Source organism: Solanum stenotomum, chromosome 11 (genome assembly GCF_019186545.1).
Source record: "Solanum stenotomum isolate F172 chromosome 11, ASM1918654v1, whole genome shotgun sequence".
Lineage (NCBI taxonomy): Eukaryota > Viridiplantae > Streptophyta > Magnoliopsida > Solanales > Solanaceae > Solanum > Solanum stenotomum.
The window spans coordinates 1,824,461-1,842,878 of record NC_064292.1 but is presented as its reverse complement, the minus strand read 5'-3'; the positions used below and the strand labels follow the sequence as shown (position 1 = coordinate 1,842,878).

Here is an 18,418-nt window from a genome sequence, read left to right as displayed (position 1 = left end):
AAGTTAATATGTACTTCTTGATATAGGATTGTTCTAGACAACACAAGAAATGAAACCTCAAACGCTGCAAGGTGAGACAAAACCCCTTAAGGAAAACCAAAGATATATTCTAAATTTCTAATAGCGTATGGACAATATAGCCATTTTGCATCGAAACAAAGCCATCATTACCAGATGAACATGTTAGTGAATTACATTCAAACGAATCCAGACAAGAGCTTATAACAATTTTCTCAACATAAGTTTAGAAAAAAAATATATGATAATTTTGCATACCCATCTCATTCGAAGTTTTTCCTTTTCAACGTTAGACCAAACATATGCATAAACTTGGGTCAGAAATTAATACAGTGAAATCTGAATTAGGTAACATCAACTTAGCAAACACTTCATAAAGGCATTTTACAATTTATCATCTTGTATAGAATCGAGGCATGTCTTATAACTCAATCAGAAGATGTGTAAAACAAAAGATAGAAGAAGATATTTGTACCTTTGCAACTTTCTCACCCGTAAACTTCTTCTCATCAGGTGAAGCAGGAATCGAAAACTTGGGTTGAATTCTTCTACTCTGTTGATGTCTTGGGTGTCATCAGAATTGAAAGCGTGAAGCTCGAAATGGGTTCCAGAGAATTTTGAAACCGTTGATTTCTCTGTTTCACTGATTGATGACTGATGAGAGTTCCAATGAAGGAAATCTATTTGGCTGATTTATGAGAGTGCAAACTATTACTACAAAATAAGCATCTTAGTAACTGAAACACGAGTAAATCATTATTTTGTTATCTAACCTTGAATTCATCCCGAACAGGATATACTCTCTTGACTTTCCGCCAGGTTTGAGTGTCACTCGAGGTTGAGTAATGGACATAATTTGAATATTCTTGATATATAAAACAATACTTTTATTTATTTAATTAAATCATTAACACGAACAACATCAACGTGAAGGACATCAAATTTAAACGTTAATCACATGTATTTGATTAGTGTGAATTGGAACAAAAGTTGTGTACCATAATATTAATAAGATAACATCCTATGGAATATATAATACTAATATCATTTATCGTCTTGTCCATTATGAAAGTCGATAATATTAATTTTCTTCTATTCCATTTCATAGGACAAACTTTGAAAAATAGAAATATAGTGGCCAAATGTGACTTATTGGTAGGTACAAATAATGTTTATCTTCTAAAAGATATTTATTATTACGAAATTTTAAATTTTATAGGTAGAACTCTATGATAACAGTGTTAGATTTCACTCCTAATTATTTTTCGATTACAGGGACCAAAAAATAGTTATTTGTGAATTTCACCCTTATGAAAGGCGATAGAATCACTTCATATATTTCATTTTATGTGACGAGTTTGCAATTCCATTTTAAAAAACAAAAGTAAAATTAATATGCATGTGCACCATATAATTTAATAATTGTTATTTATAATATTATAATACTTGTATTATAATTCGATGGGCTATTTGTACGTTATTGCTGATATGTTTGTAATGAGCCAAGTTTTTACATGGGCCCAATCTTATAAAATAGGTTGGGCCACCTTCATTCAAGACAAGCCCATTTTCTTAGTTAAGACTTAAGAGACCAATTTGGGTGACTGTTGGGCTGGCTCATGTTGAGTTCCATTGAGGTGTAAGATAAAAGGAAAAATGACCTAATTAGATATATATTCATACCATATTTACTAATTATTCTTATGGTTTGAAATACTTACCTATCATCTTACTAATTAATAATTTTATAGCAGTTTTTAACTCAGATACACCTAGATACATGTATGGAGGCGACCAAGATCCCCAGATATATATTCATACCATATTTCTTTAAAGTTTGATATACCGTAAACGTGAATGGTTTTCGAGCTAATTATATATCAAAAGATTCAAAACATTGAAATGATTCCATATCTAAATTTGAGATTGTTTAAGGGTATATTCAAATTGGTCGGAAGTGAATAGTCAATGTATTAGTGTTTACTTCATATTTAGTTAAACTATATTCAACCTTTTGAGTGTATGATAAATGTAGATTTGGGTAAGTCATATTAAGCCTTTTGAGTGTATCATAATATAGTCAACGTATACTCTCTATAACTTTTGGCTATTTATTATGTAAATAAATATATAATTACATTTGTTGTAAACTAATTTTTTTATTATATATATTTAAAATTATTGTAGTCAAATTTTTCTATAACAATATCATATGTTCATATATTTCGATTGCTATATAGTAAAATGTTCTTACCGGGTGATACCATAATTTAGTGGGCTGGCCTCATGTGGAGGAGTTCCATTGAGGTGTAAGATACAATCAAATCTTTCAATAACGATATTTTACGTGACACTTACGTGATTTCCGAATGAATAATATTATTAAATGTGTCTTACGGAACGCGAATCTGCATTCCACATTTGTTTTCCTTGAATGAATAATAAATCACGAAAAAGACAAATGTGAAAGGTCCACTACTTTTGATATTTGTACTTATTTTATTTAATAGTCTTTGGAAACGTATGTTGCACGTTTGTCCCTTGTAATTACTACAAGATGTCTATATACTTAAAAAAATTGAATTTTAGAATAGAAAATATACTTGTATTGCACGCTACTTAGTATAAATATTTGCAAATGATTTAAATACAGTTACAACATGTATAAATAGTTATTCATAAAATTAAGTAATCAAAAGAGAAGGAGTGTAACACCAAATTAGCTAATGAATTCGAAAATAAAATGAAATAGAGTAGACTAAAAACAATAAAATAGCTAATGAATTCTAAAACTTTTAAATAACAAAAATTAAAGAGAGAAATAGTTCCAGTTTAAAAGAATAGAGGAACTTCCTCAATAACTAACAAAAGCATAAATAGATCTACCTCTTTTTTATTGCATATGTGATCATGAGCAATTAAATCCATCAACAATCATCCACCAACAATTATACATTAGAATAACAAAGTGTATGCATTAACATAAAGTGACTGTGCTGAGCAATGTAATTACATCCACCAATAATCATTCATCAACAATTATACATCGGAATAACTAAGTGTATGCATTAATAGAAAGTGATTTTGAAAATATTTTTTTGGTATGTATAATTACAAGTTTGGAATTATAAAAGTCATTTAAAAATTGATGATATACATAACATCTATGAGAATTAGATTGGTTAAAGTTGGAATATGTAAAGTTTCTTACTAAAATCTAAATATGTGTGCCATATTAAGATGTATGGTAATTCAAAGGACATTTTTTTCTTTAACAGGATATTTCATTTTTAAAGGATATAATTTACTGCCTTTTGTTGTTACGAAACACTTCATCTACCGAACCCCAGTTTAGAATAAAAACAAATTAAATATTGCGTTAATTAATTCTACCTAGAAACATAATGGATTAATACCATATAAGTATTATTTAATATTTTATTAATTAGTTTTTTTAATAATATTTAAATTTAGTAAAGGGGTAAAATCGTAATCCAACTTTGAAGTTAAGATCTTTTCACTTATAATAATAAATAATAGTTTCTGGGCTCGCCCTCCGCTCGTGTACCTATATCAATCAATACACATTTTTTTAAAAAATATATAAAGATTATTAATAATATTGTTTTATGTTTTAAAATTAAAAAGAATATATACTCCTTAAAATGATGAATTTTAATTTTTCTTAAGTTCATTAAATGGCATGTGTGAACTTTATGTGTCTTGATTTTTTTCATTTTTTACATATGAATTTAGATTTTTCATCCAAATACTTTTTTTCTAGATAGAATAAATGAAATAATAAGTTCTAAATTTAACCAATAAAAAACATAAAGTTGCAGAATACAATAATATTTAGCAATACATTTTTCTTCTTCAACACTTCCTCTTCTTTTCGTTATTAGGGGTATTTATTTACAAATCACACCATGATTTTATTTTCAAACAAGTAGTAAACCATTTATAAATTCTAAAAAAAGGCACTAAATATAATGCAAGCTAATTTTTTTGTAAATTTAATTATGAGAAAAAACTAATTACATGAATCATTCAATTATCTTATCCCATAACCTAGAGAGTAGAAGAATTACATAATGCAGTAGTATTATGCATACATTGACATATATCATAAACACCGACATTAATTCAATCACTACAGGATAATCAACTTATTATAACAAACATACTCTTTAAAAGAAGATTTGTACATCACACATGTAAATGAAAAATTTATTTTCTTTTTCATTGCCATTATTCAAGAAAAATTAGTCAATTTACCTTCTTTCAACCGAAAAATTGAATGTAACAAACAATGAACTAAGTAAAAATATGCAACATTGAAATGAAAAATAATACTTACCAAACAACAAATAAATGTCTATGCCGCCTTTAACCTTCTTGAAGAATTCATCGAATACACTGAAATGACTAATCTTCTAGTCCAGATATCTATATTCTCCAAGAAACTACTGTCAATAAATTAATGAAACAACATACATTTTTTTCTCACACAAGTAGGTTTGTTTTACCTCATGAATGTTGAGCAGACTTTTTGTCCAAACGAAAAACTCTCTAGAATTATTTCTCACCTGTTGCGTAAAAAACATAAATTTTCGATTAAAAAATGAAACAAAACATGTAATATGAGTTCTATCTATATACATATATGACTATAATTTATTGATCAAAAGAAACATGAAAAATTAGAAGTATAATTTTGTGAGATAAATCAACTCACATGCTATTGTCACGAGAAGACAACAAAATAATGTATTTTGTGGGAAAAATCATGTATATAATTTTATCAATGGAAACTCTTCAAATTCTTCAACTTAAAATTAAATAAGCGATGTTTTGAAATGTTTGGACTTCATTTATTTGAATGACTTTTTATCTTTCATTATATCTTTATTACTTTAAAGTTTATTATCTAATTATTTATTAGAATATACTTTTACATTTTAAAAAATAGGAAAAAATATTTAAATGAAGGGTAAAATGGTAATCCAACTTTGAGGTTTGGAGCTTCCCACTTATAATAATAATAATAATATCTATATATATATATATATATATGATGATGATTATTTATTAAGTACTTGAATAGCACTTGCCCTATACTCCCATTTGCAGAGTTGTTTTGTCTCTCCATTTGCAGGTAAGTCTAATATTTTTATCTGTTCAGATCTTGAGAAAAATGAACTGATTTTGATTTTTTGGTCTGGACTCTTGATTGTTTAGATTTAGGTGATTCTTTCAGTCTGTTCTAGCCTCGATAGACAGAGTTAGTTATACCTTTTGTTAGTGGGAGGTAGCACATACTTTTTGAATTAGTTGAGGTCTCACCTTTGATTATACTAAGATAATAGTATTGCTCCTGTAGTTTCTTGTCCTTCGATTACTGTTACTATCTGTTGTTTCTTTATATATCTTATTGTTTGTTGTAGTTTCTGTTATGTTACTATCTTTTGTTTCTCGTACTTTCATTACTTTTTTCTCGAAACTGCTTTGGACTGTTTTTCTTTGAGTCGAGGGTATATCAAAAATAACCTCTCTATCTCTGAGATCGGGTTAAGGTCTGCGTACGCTCTACCTTCCCTATACCGCACTTTGTGGAACAACAGTGGGTATGTTGTTGTAAAAATACGAAGCGCAGGGGATTCTATATACATGAAAACAAAATTAAAAATTTGGCCTTGTACAGTATACACAATGCAATTTTTCAGGGAGGGGTGGCCTTGTATAGTATACACAATGTTTCTTGTACTGTCATTACTTTTTTCTCGAAACTGCTTGGACTGTTTTTCTTTGAGTCGAGGATATATCAGAAATAGCCTCTATCTCTGAGGTCGGGTTAAGGTCTGCGAACACTCTACCTTCCCTATACCATACTTTGTGGAACTACATTGGGTATGTTGTTGTAAAAACACGAAGAGCAGGCGATTCAACAATACTATGTACTATGTATACATGAAAGCATAATTTAAAATCTGGCCTTGTATACACATTGCAATTTTTCGGGGATGGGGTGGTTTGGATGAATCCCTTTGCGCCCTTCTAGCTATGCCCCTCACTCGTAGTATGGTGAGAGTTGGGTTTAATAACAGTAGTGCCCAGGTTAGTAGCTGAAGAGACCTCAACTAATCAACTTTATACTGGTAATCCGGTTAATTAAGGCTTAGGTAGATGAAAAGAATTCGTCGTTTCGTCTGTGTTGATTTTTCGATTGATGGTTCACAAGGTTGTTATTTCAACTCTTGGACTATTAGTCTATACCTACCTCTTTCTTCCTATCACATTAGTTTGTTTGAGGAAGTGTTCTTTTTTCTACTCTCTGCAGGAAAAAGTTAGAAACTTTGGATATAAGTGATGGGAGATGCTTGTAGGTATGCAGTGGTTACAGGAGCAAACAAGGGAATTGGCTTTGAGACTGTCAAGCAGCTCGCGAGATCAGGTGTAACGGTTGTCTTAACAGCCAGAAATGAAAAGAGGGGAATGGAAGCAACATCCTTGCTGACTGAACAAGGACTTTCGAATGTTGTGTTTCATCAGCTTGATGTTCAAGATGCTCGGAGCATTGACTCCTTAGCAAAGTTCATACAAACACAATATGGGAGGCTTGATATTCTGGTAAGAGCATGAACGGCTCAATTTCTCGTGCGATCTTGAAGCAAATATAGGGAAGTTGATGATAAGTTTATGCAGGTAAATAATGCTGGAGCTTCTGGAGTTGTAGTTGAAGATGTCCTAAGGGCCTTGAATGTAGATCCGGAAGACTGGGTAAGATGATTTGCTGAATGCTTAGTTACATCTTGTTTTATTACCGATTTCACATGGTAATGAAGCGATATGTGATTCAATACAATAACAACAACATACGCACTGTAATTCCGTAAATGAGGTCTGGAGAGGGTAAGATGTATGCAGACTTTTTCCCTACCTTTGTGGGGTAGAGAAGTTGTTTTCGATAGACCCTTGGCTAGCTATTGAAAATTTTGGTCCACAATCTTTGAGGGAAGCGATAATCGCCTCGTGTGGTCTCTGGTCTTGCTCTGAACTAGTCTTAGAGCGAGGGACTGTTTTATGTCGTAACTCTTAAGGATGAGATACAACAAACCTACCTGAGGGCAGTGGCAAGAGCTATGATTTTCACTAAGGGGAGTCAAAGTATAAAGAAATGAACATACGGAAAAATCATAGGGATTCAACATATAGTATATATGCATAATTTTTTTTATCTATCTATCTATGCTGTGTAATTTTCGAACAGAGGGGTGTCAATTGACACCCCTCGGACAAGAGTACTGGATCCGTCATTGCATGAGGGTAATCCCATCCCTAGTCGCTACCCCTAGCCTCTCTTTTTGATACCTAGGAAAACACAATTTCTTATTTTATAGTGATTTCCTTAAAGAGGAAAAATAAAAGATTCGTGATTGGGAAGGTTAGAGTAGCCAAAGGCATTGGAATTTTTTATTTTATACATTGAAGATATCCGTACTGGTGCCAAAAGTTCATCACGGATGAAAGGACCACTAAGTCGGGATCACCAACTGATATAGTTATATCATATATGTACTAATATAATAGAAAAAGAACTGTCTTTTTTGTATACTTTCTCTGGTTATGTTGCTACTGCAGGCTTTACGCTAATCAGAATTACTATATTGGTGTAAATGGGATTTTACCTATATGCTTTTTGTTGCAAACAGTTAGCAGGGAAAGCTGTCAACGTTATTCAAGTTGCGATGAAGACAACTTATGAGCGTGCCAAATTATGCTTGGACACTAATTACTATGGCGTTAAGAATGTTACTGAAGCTCTTCTTCCACTGCTACAAAATTCTTCTTCAGCAAGAATTGTTAATGTCTCCTCCCTTAGAAGTGAATTGAAGGTAATTAAACAAAACTCCATTTTCTCTATACTGATCTTTGCTAACCACTCTCTTAAGCACCTTCAATCTTCCGTTAAACGATATAGTCACACTGCTAGCTTATTCAAAAAATAGGGATTATAGGTGAAGTCTTTCCATTTGCTTAAGTATTGGGGAGCAGAGTTACCTAGTAAATGCGATGATTTAAGGTAACAGGTCGTTTGGATCCACCGTCGTTAAATGAAAAAGAAGAAAGAAAATAAGCTAGATTTTCTCTTAATGGTAGCTTGTTATATTTCAAGGGATTGTATTGTAACTTCCAAAGGACAAGATCTTTATCGTTCTCGAGTCATTTTCAGTCCAAAAACTAAATCCTACAAATACTTTTTTGATAACCATGATGTCCGGACCAACTTGTTTGCACTTGGACTAATTCCACGGGATACCTGCTATCTCCTACTAACGTACAAGTACTGAGTAACTCTGACAGATTAGAAGGATTTCTTATTGATTTTGTATCGTTCTAATGCAGAGTACCAAACGAGGAGAGGAGAAAGGAGCTAGGAGATGTTGAAAACCTGACAGAAGATAAAATCGACAAGATTCTGCAGAATTTTTTGCATGATCTGAAACAAGATGCTCTCGAGGTGAACGGTTGGCAGATGATGCTACCAGCATATAGCATATCAAAAGTCTCACTCAATGCTTACACTCGGATTCTCGCCAGAAAGTACCTGAAAATGTGTATCAATTGTGTCCATCCTGGATTCGTCAACACGGATATAAACTGGCATACATGAACAATGCCTGTCGAAGAAGGAGCTGAAGGATCTGTCATGCTAGCTCTTTTGCCTGATGGAGGACCTACTGGTTGCTACTTTGATCGTACAGTAGTTGAGGAGTTTTAGATAATACAATAACTACGCCTCGGTCCCAAACAAGTTGGGGTCAGTCGCGATGTTTTAGATATAACAATAACTACGCCTCAGTTCCAAACAAGTTGGGGTCAGTCACGATGTTTTAGATCAAGTCGTGAAATAAGACTCTCTCTTTCAGTGTCTCTTGGCATTTGGTTGAATTTCTGAGCTTGGTTGGTGCTCTAGTGGTTGAATTAGTAATTGAAACAATGAGGGAAGCAAAGGATAAAATAATCAAGTAATGTGTTATATTGTATCGTATTGTAATGTTTTAATGAGTACAACGTTTGGATAGATTGTATTGTTCTCCATCGTCACACACACTGCCACATATCAACAATTTGAATGATAAATCTACGTAAGATACGAGATAAAACTACTATTAAAAGACAGAGTAATAAGGATAAAATAAGAAGAAAATATTAGGATAACGATGCTATCACACCATATCGTTCATTACACAAAATGAGACTTTTTGTCGTTACCTAACGATGGATTTAAACGATACGATACAATGAAATTTAAGTAACAATCAAAACAAACATTGTATCTAAACTATCAATACAATACAATGGGTAACAACCATTCAAACAAGGTGTTAATTGGGCATATCAAATCCAGATGTGATAAAGTAAAAGTGAACGGACGGAGAAATTACCATCATTAATAGCAAATGCCAGTAATTCATAACATTTAATAATGCCAGTAAAAAATGACAACATAGCCATAGAAATGCATTCAAACATTTCATTGNTAAAATAAGAAGAAAATATTAGGATAACGATGCTATCACACCATATCGTTCATTACACAAAATGAGACTTTTTGTCGTTACCTAACGATGGATTTAAACTATACGATACAATGAAATTTAAGTAACAATCAAAACAAACATTGTATCTAAACTATCAATACAATACAACGGGTAACAACCATTCAAACAAGGTGTTAATTGGGCATATCAAATCCAAATGTGATAAGTAAAAGTGAACGGACGGAGAATTACCATCACTAATAGCAAATGCCAGTAATTCATAACATTTAATAATGCCAGTAAAAAATGACAACATAGCCATAGAAATGCATTCAAACATATCATTGACTGTAAATGTTACTCTTATGGCAAACTGAAATGAATAATGATACTATATAAAGGAGTTACCAGTTAGAGGATCACATGGGTTTGCCTACCATAAAAAAAGGTAGTTTAAAGTGTTGGACAATATTACCCATAAAAACACATTTTTTTTACCAATGTTTTACTTATTAAATAGTAAGATTGTAGAAAATAAATTACTTGTAGCACTAGTAGGAGCCCTATACTCTCCATTTACAGGTAAGTCAATATTTTTTATCTTTGACATGGGGTTTTGATTTTTGGTCTCGATTGTTTATTTTAATGTTGCTGCTTAACAGTGTTTAGATTCAAGTGAATATTCTTTCCATCTGTTCAAGCCTCGGTAGACAAAGTTAGTTGATATCTATGTTAGTGGGAGATTGCACATATCTGTTGGAATTAGTTGAGGTCTCACCTTTTGACCCAAATATGAAAGTATGCTTTATTCGATTGATGTTATTGTCTATTGTTTCTTGTACCTAGCTCGAATATTATATTATTTTGTTATAGTTTATGTTTTGTTACTATATGTTGTTTTTGTTATTATCTGTCGTTTCTTGTATTTTTGTTACTTCTCTTTTTTCAGAACTACTTTGGATTGTTTTCCTTTGAGCTAAGTGTATCAAAAATAACCTTTCTGCTTGCGAGGTAGGGGAAGGTATGCATACACTCTACTCTTCCCAGCCTACATTGGATATGTTGTTATTGTTATAAAAACACGAAGAGCTTTGGATTGTGTCAAGGGGATTCAAAATTACTATGCACACATAAAAATAGTAATTTTGGCTATGTATACATGGTGCAATTTTTCGGGGAAGGGGTGGTTTGGATGAACCCCTTTGCGTCCTACTAGCTCTGCCCCTGAGCCGTAGTATGGTGAGAAAGAGGTTGTTTGGGTTTAATAACAGTAGCGTCGAGGTTAGCAGTAGCGAACACCTCAATTAAGGCTTAGGTAGATGAAAAGAATTCGTCATTTCATTCCTATCACGTTAGTTCGTTTGAAATAGTGTTTTTTTTTTCTTCTCCCAACAGGATTCTAAAGGAGAAAAGGTTAGAAACATTGGACTTAAGTGATGGGAGATGCTTGTAAGTATGCAGTGGTTACAGGAGCAAACAAGGGAATTGGCTTCGAGACTATTAAGCAGCTCGCGAATTCAGGTGTAACAGTTGTCTTAACAGCCAGAGACGAAAAGAGAGGAACTGAAGCAACATCCTTGCTGAATGAACAAGGATTTTCAAATGTTGTCTTTCATCAGCTTGATGTTCAAGATGCTCAGAGCATTGAGTCCTTAGCAAAGTTCGTACAAACACAATATGGGAGGCTTGATATTCTGGTAAGAGCATGAATCTATGTATTGCTCCTTATTCGATCTCGAGGCAAATATTGGACAGTTGCTGAATAAATTTCTGCAGGTAAATAATGCTGGAGCTTCTGGAATGGTACCTGATGAAGATGTCCTAAGGGCCATTAACATGGATCTTGTAGACTGGGTAAGATAATTTGATCAATGCTTAGGTCTTGTTTTGTTATGCGATTCAAACTCATATCTAATTGTGGGACTACACTGGATATGTTGTTGTTGATCTCATATCTAACTGAAAGTTTCTGTCCCCAAGTTTTGAGGTAGGCGATAGTCCCCGTGTGTAGTCTGATCTTGTTCTGACAGACGCTCCAACTTTGAGTATGCACATCTAGACACCTCCAAAATGCATGTGGTACGTCAGCATCTAGTGTCCACAAGACAGTGGGATGAGTTGAAGTGCTTACTTGTCAATTGATGCTAAGTTTTTGAGTGTGTGTTTATATGGCCGACCCTAACTTGTTTGAGACTAAGCGTAATTGTTGTTATTGAAACAGTTACCAGGAAGGAAAACTTTCGATGATATTCGAGTTGTGATGAAAACAACGTACGAGAGTGCCAAATTATGCTTGGACACTAATTACCATGGTGTAGAGAATGTTACTGAAGTTCTTCTTCCACTGCTGCAAAATTCCCCTTCACCAAGGATTGTTAATGTCTCCTCCCGTAGAGGAGCTTTAAACATAAGTAAGACGATCATTCTCGTTGTTTCTGAACATTTCATATTTCTTGTTGTTTTCTTTCTCTCACACAGCGAATGCCAAACGAGGAGAGGAGAAAGGAGCTTGGAGATATTGAAAACCTGACAGAATATAAAATTGACGAGATTCTGCAGAACTTTTTGCATGATCTGAAACAAGACTCTCTCGAGGTGAACGGTTGGCAGATGATGCTACCAGCATATAGCATATCAAAACTATCACTTAATGCTTACACCAGAGTTCTTGCAAGAAAGTACCTGAAAATGTGCATCAATTGTGTCCATCCTGGGATCAGCGATTGCTCTCTCTCTCTCTTTTGCTTGTAATTAGTAAAACTGTCTTTTTTTCTCTTTTCAAAATGTATGACTNATGCTAGCTCTTTTGCCTGATGGAGGACCTACTGGTTGCTACTTTGATCGTACAGTAGTCTTCGAGTTTTAGATATAACAATAACTACGCCTCAGTCCCAAACAAGTTGAGGTCAGTCGCGAAGTTTAAGATCAAGTTATGAAATAAGACTATTTCTTTCAGTGTCTCTTGGTATCAATGGACTCTTGTTTTAGAATGAAATAGGGGTAACATGGTATGACAGATACAGAATTATCTAATCGATTATTTTGATGTTATGGCATTTGGTATGCATTTTTAAATGTTTTGGTATTCGATAGGCGATAGTCCCCGTGTGTGGGCTGATCTTGGTCTGAATTAGTTTTAGAGGGATTGTTTTTATGTTGTAAGCCATTAGGACGAGATAGAACTAAACCTACACGAGGGCAATGGCGGAGCCAGAATTTTTCTAAGGGAGGGAGGGGGTCAAAATATAAAGAAGAAAACATAAGAAAAAACCAAAGGGAATTGACCCTGGTGTATAAAGAAGTGACCTTTAGACCCTTGTGACACGTTTTAAAGTTGTGCATGCCTGGTCCAAAGTGAACTATACAAGATATTACATCCATAGTCCTGACGCTCAATCCAACATGAGAATAAATACCACTTAATTAAAGATTCAAACAACCTTCCTTCTCGACTTGAGCAGAGAGACCTTCGAAACTTTTTCACTTTCCTAATAATTGTTGAGCCTTGGCAAAATCCTAACAATGAAAAAGTAATATCTTTATGATGTCTTTCGCAATTGAGATGCAAAATTAAAATATGATAAGAGCATAAACCAGTCAGAAATGAGAAACAAACCCAATACCCATTCAAGTGACTGTCCATTCAGTAGAGAAGTGCAGCAGAACTTTCCTTTTACCAACTGATCGAGCTAGAGCAGTAACAGCTTACATATATTGTTACCAAAATCCTGACAAAGAAAAAATATTTGCTTAGTTGATATCCGATAATCATTAATAAAAACCTGAATAGTGCTTGATGCTTTTTAGTTGTTAAATTTATTGGGAGGTAAGCATTTGAATTTTTGATACATAGGAAACAAAACTTGTGTATCATACACCTTTGGATTCTATTAGAGCTTTAGAATTCGATAGTGGACATGTTCATAACTCTAAACTGACTGAAAAGGGAAAGAACAAGTATACATGAATTGCTATTAAGATGAAAGTGCAAGCGATAAAAATATTCGAGTAAGATATGTAAGGTTAATTGCTATTGAGATCTAAAATTAAAATCATTCTAATCTGAAGATGATTTCTCAGTTTCAGAGTGGCAATAGACACTCCATAGTGCGCAACAAGAATGTAATAAAGATAAAGAATTAACATAAAAGAAAAGGAAATTAAAGAATGCTTATGAGGAAAAAGAAAAGCTTACATTTGTTTTAATCATTAAAGGCATTCCCCATTGATCTTTATGGTGGAGATATGAGCAATATTTGGCCAGTATTCCCCCTTGTTAAATTCTAGTAGTGGTCTGAGCAATGGACAGTTGGAAATAGATAGTTTAGAGAGGGAAGATGGCATCCCTTTTACTGGAAGAGATTGCAGATTAGGGCAATCGGAGATGATCAGGTGAGAGAGGGAGGAGGGCAGTGCTGATTCAGAAAGTGATTGGAGATTAGGGCAATTCATGATTTGTAGACTTTGAAGCGAAGTGAGATGCCAAAGATCTAGTGAATGGAGCTCATGATGGCCATATAAAATAAGATCCAAAAGAGAGGAGGGAAGCCGCACTTGTTCCAGCATTGACTGAATTTGAGGTAAATTACCCATAATACATAGAGATTGAAGAGAGGTGAGGTTTTTGAGATGTTGGCTGCTTAATGTTTTCAGATTCTGTATGATAAGTGTTTGAATAGAGGAAGGCAACTCCCAATTCTCACCACCAACAATCTCTTCGTCACTCCCATCATGAGAGATCTCTAACCAATTGAGACAGGGGGAGTCTTTCTAAACACCACTCCTTTCGGCCATTCACCAGTTTCATGCAATTGTTGATCTGAAGGAGTTGTAAATTAAAGGGCAATCCTCCTTCAGGAAAGGACTCTATTTCTGGACATTCATACAGTTGCAGTGTCTTAAGAGATGGAAGGAGTTCTGGCAGACACTTCAGCTTTGAACAGTCGGAAATACTCATTAACGTCATCGGGCCTCCCCACATGCCACCGAAAGTTTTTCAACATTCTCACTTCCCCAAATATTGAGAGTTTCAGTCGCAGTAGGAATCAAAAACCTAGTAAGGTTGTCACAACGTCTTACACTCAAATAGCGTGCTGTTGGGAGCAACTCAGGTGATATACAATCACATTCTTCCAGACTCAATTCCTCCAGAAACATACTCATCTCACCAACTGGAGCTTCCAATTTCAATATCGGGCAACCAGATATGGTTATTCTCTTCAAGGTAGTGGGCAGTATGCTAAAAGGTAAGGAGGTAACAGAGTTACAATCACGTATACATAATTCCTCAATCTGCTTCATTCCCTCAAGTTGGGATCTAAACAGTTGAGCATCATCAAAAACCTTAGGACAACCACTCACTTGAAACCTTTTTAACCTTGAAAGTTGGATGGGTGTCTCCAAACCGAGTTCAGGGCAATTTATAATGAAAAGCTTCTCAACTGTAGGAAACTATCCACTTCCTAGTACGTGCCATTGTTTCCGCTCCGCCATATCTTCAAATCTAAGTTCCTCAAGACAGTTAAAAGGCTTTTTAGAAGACAAACTGCCATAGAATTCTTCCGTCACCTCTGTTATTCCATGCATCCCTTTAATGGAAAGGATTTTCAAACAAGGGAGTTCTCCTAGTGCTGGCAAGGAATAACAGTTCTTGCAGTAGCTAAGAGACAATTTCACCAGCTTAAGAAACAAAGGATCAGCTAGCCAATTTGGAAATGTTGTCCCTCTATATCCAGTGATTTCAACTTCTTTTATGTTTTTATGTGGGCTTAGTTCATCAAGTATGTCTCTTTCAGTTTGTGAATTGTCGGCATTACTACTTTCACTCCACTCCAAAGATAACTTGTCAACATGATTCTTCTCCCTCATCTTTGCCTTCACAGCTTCCTTTCTATCAACCACATTTTGCAACTCTACAACTGATAGAGATCCATACAAGTTCTGTGCTTCACCCAAATCTTTCATTCTCCAACTTCCTAGAAGAAATTTGGCTCCCACTAACACTTGGAGGCTTTTCAACTTGCTCAGATGTAGCGGCATATTCAAGCAACAAGTGTTGCTTATGTCAAGATGACACAAGTTAATCAACTTCTCCATCTGCAACGGTAGCTCCTCGAGATAATCACAAGATGACAGGAGAAGTGTCTCTAAGTTATACAACACACAAATGGAATCTGGCAACCTTTTAATTTTTGTCCGAGAAATATCCAAAAATCTCAGGAGCTTTAATTCGATAAACAAGTCATTTGGCAACTCAACAATTTCATAGTGTGACAACGATAATGCCCTTAAGGATGTTAGTCTTGGCAATACGTTATGAAGCACCCTCTTGCTTAGCTTAATATCGTAATAATGGGGATGGATATTGATTGCAAGTAATGTCCTCGGCTGCTTTGATTTAAAGAGTGATTTCAATTTATCAAAGTCACCATCTTGTCCTATTGAAGTGGACATGTGCCGACATTGTTCCAACATGTGCAATCCTTTGTTCTCTTCCAACCTTACACAAAAATTTGAAGATGCAATTTGGGCCAAATCATTGACAAGGTCATGCATTAAGAATTTCTCTGAATTCCATTCAGAAGACTCCGAGACCATTTCGAACAGCGATCTTGATCTCAACTCGAGAAAGTATTGGTTACCTGAATGAAACTGCTGTACCAGACCATTAGCAATCCACAGGTGAATAACTTGGTCTTTGCAAAATTGATAATCTTTGGGATATATTGCACAATAAGCAAAACATTGCTTCAAATGTGCAGGAAGATCATTGTAGCTCAACATCAGAGTTGGTAATATACCATTGGAACAACTTGGCAGCTCCCATATTTCACTTCTTAAAATGTCTCTCCACTCATCCACCTCTGATTTGCAGCGTAAAACACCAGCAAGTGCCTTTAGAGCTAAAGGCAACCCTTTGCACTTGTCTGCAATTTGTTTTCCAATCTCTTCAAGTTCTGGATGTTCTTTAGGATACCTGTTTTCTAGTGAATGTCATTTGAATAGATCCCAAGAGGCTTCATCAGACAGAGTCCCCACGTTGATTGCCTCACTACCCATCATCAAGGCAACACTCTTTTTACGTGTCGTCACAATGATCTTACTTCCAATATCTCCTTGTACAAAAACATTTCTCAAGTCATCCCACTCAGGATAGTTATCATTCCACACGTCATCAAGGACAACAAGAAACTTTTTTCCATTCAGCTTTTCCTTCAATTTGACTTGTAGCTGATTAAGATTGTCATCAACCTTCAAGTCAGTTGAGCCAATTTCTTGAAGTAACCCTTTTGTTATTCTGAAAGCATCATATGCCTCAGAAACACAAAACCAAGCTTTCAAACCAAAATGGTTCTTCACCCTCTCATCATTGTAAACCGCTTTAGCAAGTGTTGTCTTACCCACGCCGCCCATTCCAATAATAGGAACTACAGTCAGATTTTTTCCACTTGCATCTTCAGACAATAAACAGCCAATCAAATGATCTGTTTCGCTCTGCCTACCAAAGATATCAGAATCATAAAGCAAAGAAGTTGAAGGTATTCTAGTTTCTTGTTTAGTCGAACCAAAATGATCCTTTAAGCCAAGGCGACCAATTTTCTTTTCCAACACCTCCAATGTTTCAATGGTTTCTTCCAACTTCTCCTTTATGTTGAGAAAAAAATCATCACTTAAACACAGGTTAAGGTCACTTACTTGCTGGTTGCTTGTTTCTGCAAGATTCTGATGCTGACCTTCCACCTTAAGCCTCAAAGCTTCATAATTGACTTGTTCAATTAAGTTTACAGCAGAGTCCACAGCATCTCGAAGCTCATCAAGCCACTGGCTCACAAATTGATTTGATGCCTGCTTATTCTCTGCATCACTTAGCACAGCTTGAAGACCAAGTAAAGTCATTTTCAGCTTCTTTAAGAGCCGAACATGATGCTTATGCTTCTGAAAAATGTTGAGAAGATCACCCTGAGGAGCAAGCCTATCAAACAGAACATTCGAAGCTGAAGAGAGAAATGCACCACCAACTGCTAAGCCAACCTCCATTTCTGAAATCTGCAAGGCAAAACAAGGAAACACAACATGATTTTGAGAAGACAAATTTTTCTTTCTTCAACTACGTACTAAGATAGAACTTAACCTGTTGAATGTTAAGAGTAATTTGCAAACAAGAATGATCAGTGATTGCTCTCTCTCTCTCTCTCTTGCTTGTAATTAGTAAAACTGTCTTTTTTTCTCTTTTCAAAATGTATGACTCAACTAATTGAGGCAATAGAGGAAGGTATCTTTTGCTTTATGTCTATTCGTTACTCTTGCTTTATACACTTGGCCATAATTCAACAGCTCATTGTAGTGTTTAATTGGGCCTAACATATCATGAATACCTTTTAGAAATGTGAAGAATTGGAATCTGATCCATTTTCCTTTTCTCTAAGGTATTATTTTTTCTATGTTTACATGATCCGAGGGTCTATTGGAAAAGTAGTGGTAAGGTAGTGGTAAGGTCTGCATACTACTTGGTATATTGTTGTTTCAATTTTTCTATGTTGAAGGTCCTATTTAGGTCCATGTACAACTCTGTCCCAATGGATAAACTGAAAACAACGATCCACCGTTTTATTGTTCTTCCAAATTAAGAAAAGGAAAAATAAAGAGAGAAAAATCAAATAGATATCAAAATACCTTTTCTCCATGTTAGCAAAACAAACTAACAAGAAAGTGGAAAATAACAATGTTTGGTTCCACTAGAATTTAATGAAATCCTAAAAACTAGTCCAGCACTGAAGTAAATGACTCAGTTTGAACTGTTCCATTTGAGACGGTAATGCACGAGAGAAATTGCGTAATAATCTACTGTAAACTGA

The 18,418-nt window shown here is 34.6% G+C and overlaps 2 protein-coding genes and 1 pseudogene across 3 annotated transcripts; 2 read left to right on the top strand and 1 right to left on the bottom strand.

The window, feature by feature from the left end:
* Positions 1 to 5,122: 5,122 nt before the first annotated feature.
* LOC125844270 ((+)-neomenthol dehydrogenase-like) lies at positions 5,123 to 9,085 on the top strand. 2 transcript variants are annotated; one of them, XM_049523550.1, is made up of 5 exons: positions 5,123 to 5,176; positions 6,359 to 6,648; positions 6,724 to 6,798; positions 7,731 to 7,913; positions 8,425 to 9,085. In XM_049523550.1, the coding sequence occupies exons 2-5, from the start codon at positions 6,388 to 6,390 to the stop codon at positions 8,464 to 8,466; spliced, it is 561 nt and encodes a 186-aa protein (XP_049379507.1). In that variant the 5' UTR covers positions 5,123 to 5,176; positions 6,359 to 6,387; the 3' UTR covers positions 8,467 to 9,085. The 2 variants fall into 2 exon arrangements, with proteins under 2 accessions (XP_049379507.1, XP_049379508.1); XM_049523551.1 differs by lacking the exon at positions 5,123 to 5,176 and adding an exon at positions 5,269 to 5,397.
* Positions 9,086 to 10,961: 1,876 nt separating this feature from the next.
* On the top strand, positions 10,962 to 12,429 carry LOC125844266 (short-chain dehydrogenase/reductase 2b-like). Its single transcript, XM_049523546.1, has 5 exons — positions 10,962 to 11,260; positions 11,340 to 11,417; positions 11,785 to 11,991; positions 12,042 to 12,308; positions 12,364 to 12,429. Exons 1-5 carry the CDS (start codon positions 11,000 to 11,002, stop codon positions 12,427 to 12,429), a joined length of 879 nt encoding a protein of 292 aa, XP_049379503.1. The 5' UTR covers positions 10,962 to 10,999.
* A 1,343-nt stretch (positions 12,430 to 13,772) lies between these two features.
* Positions 13,773 to 17,749, bottom strand: LOC125844252 (putative disease resistance RPP13-like protein 1; annotated as a pseudogene).
* Positions 17,750 to 18,418: the final 669 nt, after the last annotated feature.

What these genes read in the sequence shown, in the direction of transcription:
- LOC125844266 (XM_049523546.1), top strand. Translation starts at nt 11,000, where the DNA reads ATGGGAGATGCTTGTAAGTATGCAGTGGTTACAGGAGCAAACAAGGGA. An exon ending in ACATGGATCTTGTAGACTGG is followed by an intron (nt 11,418 to 11,784) that starts GTAAGATAATTT and finishes TTATTGAAACAG; the next exon opens with TTACCAGGAAGGAAAACTTT. An exon ending in TAAGTAAGACGATCATTCTC is followed by an intron (nt 11,992 to 12,041) that starts GTTGTTTCTGAA and finishes TCTCTCACACAG; the next exon opens with CGAATGCCAAACGAGGAGAG.
- LOC125844270 (XM_049523550.1), top strand. Translation starts at nt 6,388, where the DNA reads ATGGGAGATGCTTGTAGGTATGCAGTGGTTACAGGAGCAAACAAGGGA. An exon ending in ATGGGAGGCTTGATATTCTG is followed by an intron (nt 6,649 to 6,723) that starts GTAAGAGCATGA and finishes AAGTTTATGCAG; the next exon opens with GTAAATAATGCTGGAGCTTC. An exon ending in CCCTTAGAAGTGAATTGAAG is followed by an intron (nt 7,914 to 8,424) that starts GTAATTAAACAA and finishes GTTCTAATGCAG; the next exon opens with AGTACCAAACGAGGAGAGGA.